A 6,400-nucleotide genomic window follows, 5' to 3' on the forward strand; every position below is an offset into this window, starting at 1 on the left:
CTTTGTAGTACAAGGATCTGATGATCACTGGTTTGAAGCTGAGATTGGTGCTGGTTCATAATCATTTACTTCTTTGATGGGCATTTTAGAAGTTCAGTTGATGAAGAAAGAAGTTGTATATCTATAAAAAAATTGTCATCATTCTTAATCATTTACTTGTTGCAGGTACTACAAACCAAGATGGCAGCTGTTTGTTGATAGTTTAGTCAACTCCACTAAAACTGTGAGTAAAAAGTAGGCTAATGTGTTTGTTCCGTATGGGTATCACACCTAGCGTGATATAAATTAGGTTATATGTTTGAGGTGGGGTATTTGAGGTCAAGCAATACAGCCCACAGATGGGCTATTAACCCGTGGTTGATTACAATCATTTGACCACCCTTCATTCCAAAGCAACATGAATTCTATTGCTATGAAAGCATTTGTTGCAATCCTTTCTTTCTTAAATGATTTTAGGGCAAACCTTTCAACAATGTGGAGTACGACCAGGCAGCATTCTCCACGGTGGAGCTTCCATTCTCCAATGACCACACATCCTTCCCTACCACTGTTACAGGTATGTATACACATCCTTCCCTACCATTGATACAGATATGTATACACATCCTTCCCTACCACTGATACAGGTATGTATACACATCCTTCCCTACCACTGATACAGGTATGTATACACATCCTTCCCTACCACTGTTACAGGTATGTATACACTGCATATTCAGTAACACTCTTGTGTAGGTAGCTCACCTGAGCTACGTTTACAGGCAGCTCATCTTATATTGTATAGGTAGCTCACCTTATCTTCTATAGGCAACTCACCTGATCTTGTACAGGCAGCTCACCTGATCTTGTATAGGTAGCTCACCTGATCTTGTACAGGCAGCTCACCTGATCTTGTACAGGCAGCTCACCTGATCTTGTACAGGCAGCTCACCTGATCTTGTATAGGCAGCTCACCTGATCTTGTACAGGCAGCTCACCTGATCTTGTACAGGCAGCTCACCTGATCTTGTGTAGGTAGCTCACCTGATATTGTATAGGTAGCTCACCTGATCTTGTACAGGCAGCTCGCCTGATCTTGTGTAGGTAGCTCACCTGATATTGTATAGGTAGCTCACCTGATCTTGTACAGGCAGCTCACCTGATCTTGTATAGGCAGCTCACCTGATCTTGTATAGGCAGCTCACCTGATCTTGTGCAGGCAGCTCATCTCATATTGTACAGGTAGCTCAGCTGATCTTGTATAGGCAGCTCACCTGATCTTGTACAGGCAGCTCACCTGATCTTGTATAGGCAGCTCATCTCATATTGTATAGGTAGCTCACCTGATCTTGTATAGGCAGCTCACCTGATCTTGTGTAGGTAGCTCACCTGATCTTGTACAGGTAGCTCACCTGAGCTTGTACAGGCAGCTCACCTGATCTTGTATAGGCAGCTCACCCAAATTCTGTATCCCAGGCAGAGCAAGTATTACTTCCCATGTGCTTGTCAAGTGCAGACTGGGATCAGGTTTTTACCATGTGTTCCCAAGCTACCTAAAGCCATGATTCTAGCAGAGATTGTACTCACCATCCAAGTTGCAGTATGCCATATGTTTTCTTGTCTGTAGTCTACCTGTATATTCATGCTATCAAGAATGGTTTGTCTGGTCCAGTGTATATTACAGACATCCTGATGTAATATTGAAGAACACAACTCTCTAATTCTTACTTCTGGAATTTATTACAGGAAGTTCCGTGGATCTAGCTGCCAAATTCCACCAGAAGTATCGGTCAGAAACTAAGTCCAAGTTCTTTTCCCAGTTCCCAAGAAAGTTTGACAGAAATACTGCCTTCTCTAAATTGCAAGCAAGACAATGGGGGCGGGCTCTTGCTTAATGAGCATGAGGTTGTAAATACATCACCCCCAAATTGCCCTAACTTCGTCATGTATGACGATACAATTTTATTGGTTGGTGGAGATGTGGAATGGAGACTTTGAGGCTCTCGTAAGATCACAAATGTGTGCAAGATTTTCATCACTATAAAGAAGGATATTTTTGTAATAAATTTTACAACACCATTTTTCATCTCGTCAGGCTTAAAGATGACATTCTACTTCCACTTCCACAGATCAGCCAAGGGATATATGTGATTTCCATGAAAGGGTAACACTTGAAGTAGCTTGTTTCTCATGAAATATTAATTACACTGAAAACACCTTGGTACATATGAGTGTCATTTACTGTCAAGAAGCTTGTTATTACCTGTGTAATACTCAAAAATCACAAATGTATCTCGAGGTTCAAAAAACAAGTTCCTCTAAGTTTTAAAATCAACTCAATCAGTTGACTATTATATTACCATGGTGCACTGGTAGAGAGGTAGATAGACAGTAGGGTACAATTTCATTATGTTTCTTTACTTGCTCTAGGGCACAACCAAGTTGCAATCAGGTTGCACCATCAAATATTGCTTGCACCGTGTTACCAATAGGGCTGTGTATTGGTAAATAATAATAATAATTGATTTATAGAGCGCCTATTTCCAAAAGATATTGCTCAATGGCTCTAGAAAGAGAAAAGATTGTAGACAATGTCTATGGAAAAGAGAGTTTGAACAGATGAGTTTTGAGGGCAGTTTTGAAAGCATCAGCAGGTTCTATTTCTTTTAGGGCGAGTGGTAGAATGAAGGTTAAATAAATTAAATAAATTGTATTGCAATAAATTGTGATATTCAGGTACCCGTATTGTGATATATTGGGAACTTAAGTGTTTGACAGTGAGTCACACAAACAAAAACTTCCTATATGTTCTTTACCCAACATACTGTTCTCAGAAAAAATATTGCAGTACGTATTGTTTGAAAGAGTATTGTGATATACTGGTGTACCGGTGTAGCAGGCCATTCTTCTGTGCAGTAATACCGTGCAGTCCATGTTACCAACAATCTTAACACTGTAACTGACAGCAAACAATAACTTCGCAGCAGACTGAGAAGCCCACTTCACCATCTTCAGTCAGTGTTTGACCTTAACCCTGAAAAACTGCAGGCCCCAAGGACCCAGAACCACAAAAAGTTGTGGGTCCTGATCAGAATGTGTAGGCCTTGTTTCAGCTACAAATTAATGTAAGTAATTGCCAGCAAACAAAAAATGTGACAGCTAACAAACTAAGTAAATTTCACTTACAGACAACAGCTGCTGATTGAGATAAAAACTAGAAATCACTGAATGATATTTTCTGAAAAATAATACTCTTAGTTATTGGGAATGAAAAAGCTGTCGGCCATAAGGACCTGCAGAAAACAAAAGCTGTGGGTCCGAGTGGTTTTCACTCGGCTTCGGGCCTAAGGACCGACGTCAATTTCGAGCGCTGTCTTCAGGACAGCTCACAATACTGCATGTCTGGAGGACTTGTTTGACAGATGGTTGCTTTTTAAATGACATCTTTATTCTTAATTGAATTTCTTTTCTGTTTGATCACAGTCGGTAAATTGTCAAGTTACCGTTACAAGTGACTTGTTAACACAGTGACCACTGACCTTTCATGTACCCAGTGTTAGGTCAAGCTACTGATTCGTATGCAGGAAAGCAGACTTGTGTACCTTATTATTTCTGGAAATTGTTATGGGAAGTTTATTCCAATAATACTGCAGCTGTGATGGAACATGTGACCTGGATTTAGTCTGACAAAGATAGTTACCTGCACTACCTGTAATTTACCTACCTGACAACAAAAGTTACCTGAACTACCTGTAATTTACCTGCCTGACAATGATAGTTACCTGCTCTACCTGTAATTTACCTGCCTGACAACAAAAGTTACCTGCACTACCTGTCATTTACCTGCCTGACGATGATAGTTACCTGCACTACCTGTAATTTACCTGCCTGGCAATGATAGTTACCTGCACTACCTGTAATTTACAGCCTGGATATAGTCAAATGAACCCTGGTCTGTCTCCCTGACTGAGAGAGTATCTTACAAAGGTTGGCCATCTCAGTCTAGAATAACTGACCAAGTCCTGAAAGTTAGCATTGTTCTGGGCTCCATTTGGGTTATTGTTTTCATTTTGTAGATATACATTTATACATATGATAACTTCATTTCAGGCCTGTATGTCTAAGAGGTAGATTCCTTTCTCGTGCTTATGATGTTGCTAGTATCTTGTTGCAAATGTTTGTACTTAACTGACCTCTCTGCCGAATTGCTTCTATTACTTAATCTGTACAAAGGTACCATCTCCCCTCCGACAAGCTGGCAAGTGGGGTGGGGTAAGTGGTGAAGGTGTTAGCTCAGCGTGTGTATGGTCTGGGTTTAATCCCAAATGTGTGATGGCCCTCATGATGTCCATGTTATGCTGTAGAGGATGTAATTTGTATGACTGGAACTCACTCAGCCTTTAACACATAACTCTCAGTATTTGTACTGGATGTTTTGCAATACCGTAATGTATATAAAAATGACATGAATGGTGATGGTCACTCAATTAGTCCTTGGATTGAGGGTTTGTAATACTTCTATCGGCAAATCCACTCAAGAATATTTTTGTATGCTTTCGTTTTGGGGCTTAAAATTAGTCATCTCCGAACATGTGTATTTTATACATTTGTAATAGGTTTTGTAGGAGTGTTTTTCAAGATGTGTACATTCCATGGAATAAACTGTGATACATCTAAAAGTCTGGTGTTGCATCATTTAAACAATGAATGATCCCAATCATTTTAGTAAGTTCAGAGAGATATGACAGCAGAATATACAAATATAATCATACAATATGGAAAAAGGAATATTAGTGAGTGAGTTTAGTTTTACGCCGTGTTTAGCAATATTCCAGCAATATCACGACGGGGACACCAGAAATGGGCTTCACACAGTGTACCGATGTGGGGAATCGAACCCAGGTCTTCGGTGGGACGAGCAAACACTTTGACCACGAGGCTACCCCACTGCCCCAAAGGGAATGAGAGACGTGGCAGTACACTATGCAGATAGAATGAGGTCTGGTTGTATTATGTACAGATACAATTACAAATGCATTTGGGGGATCTTGTATGACATACAAATAGGATACAATTGCCAATACATTTGCAGGATTATGTTGTATAACACACAAATAGAAGACATTTATTTGGGGGATCTTGTATGACATATAAATAAGATACAATTACAAATATGTTTGTGACATTTTGTTGTATAACACACAAATATGATTATCAGATCTGGTTGTATGACATACAAATATTATTGTGGCCTCTGTTGTTCTGTTATTTTTACATTTAAAGTTTTTCTTAAAGACATTGTTTATTCCTACCAGAGCTTGTGGTACCACCGACTGTTTGCATCCACTTATATGGTTGATTTTAGAGGTGGAAATATATTTGCCCATTTCATAAACTGATATTAATTAAAAAATATGAAACCAAAACTACACATTGTTTTATGTTTTATTAGTATAAAAATATGAATAAAAAACAAAACAAGTAAATTGACAATACGAGGATGAGTGATGGCATTCATTGTTGTACTTGGACATGAGCTGGCCTTTGAAGTCAAGTTGCTAATGTAACTTCTTTGAGAGGCATTTTTAGAAGTTGTATAGATGAAGGAAAACCAAGTTCTATGGATAGTCAAGTTCTTTATTGCAATGAGTGGGGCGTTTCGGTGTAGGTACTAACACCGTTATCAAGCATGTGATACAAACAGTTGTAAGATGTAGAATAACTGCATAGTGTGTATATACAATTGACAAGGTCGATATACATTGCATTGCATTCTTGAAGAGATAAAAATTCAACACTTCAACCCCACCATGAACCGGGATCAAGGTTATTTTATCTCCTCAGCCTATCACCAACAAATTAAAGATCACCAGTAATCAACCCATACTTCGTCCAAATGGCTTCTATGCTCCCCTTTGTGCATTGTAAACATGAGCAATCAATGTGTACATCAACCTACTCTCTTCAATTCACATTACCATCTCAGTGTACATCAACTCATCTATTGTATAAACTCATTTTGCATATTGTTTTAAACACTATCACTCTGTACATCAACCCACTCTGCTCTCATCACTAATTAGTAATGCAATATATATAAACCTTGTCAATTGTATATACACACTATGCAGTTATTCTCCATGTTACAACTCTTTGTATCACTTGCTTGATAAGGGTGTTAGTGCCTACACCAAAACGTCCACTCATTGCAATAAAGAAGTTGACTATCCATAGACCTTGGTTTTCCTGGATTGTTAATGGTATCTGTAACAGTAGCTGTGACACTTGTAATGGATTGACCATTTGATATTTAGGTGATTAGGGTTGGGTAAACAAATATATTGTCCAAGAAACTGTTTCAAAAACATTATCATTCAATCTGGTAACAAAAAGTAAATCGACTGACTAAAAAAATACATTG

General features: G+C 38.8%; 1 protein-coding gene across 4 annotated transcripts in view; it reads left to right on the forward strand.

Annotated features, from left to right (window-relative positions):
- The window catches only part of LOC124260053 (alpha-N-acetylglucosaminidase-like), a 38,551-nt gene extending 36,270 nt beyond the window's left edge, over window positions 1-2,281 (forward strand). For all 4 annotated transcript variants that reach the window (XM_046694295.1, XM_046694294.1, XM_046694292.1 and 1 more), the window contains 3 exons: window positions 166-223; window positions 457-556; window positions 1,726-2,281. In XM_046694295.1, coding sequence (XP_046550251.1) covers window positions 166-223; window positions 457-556; window positions 1,726-1,874 — 307 coding nt within the window. In that variant the 3' untranslated portion in view covers window positions 1,875-2,281. The remainder of the gene's footprint in view (window positions 1-165; window positions 224-456; window positions 557-1,725) is intronic.
- Window positions 2,282-6,400: the final 4,119 nt, after the last annotated feature.

Source organism: Haliotis rubra, unplaced genomic scaffold, assembly GCF_003918875.1.
Source record: "Haliotis rubra isolate DU_JTF1 unplaced genomic scaffold, ASM391887v1 Scf75, whole genome shotgun sequence".
NCBI classification, from domain to species: domain Eukaryota; kingdom Metazoa; phylum Mollusca; class Gastropoda; order Lepetellida; family Haliotidae; genus Haliotis; species Haliotis rubra.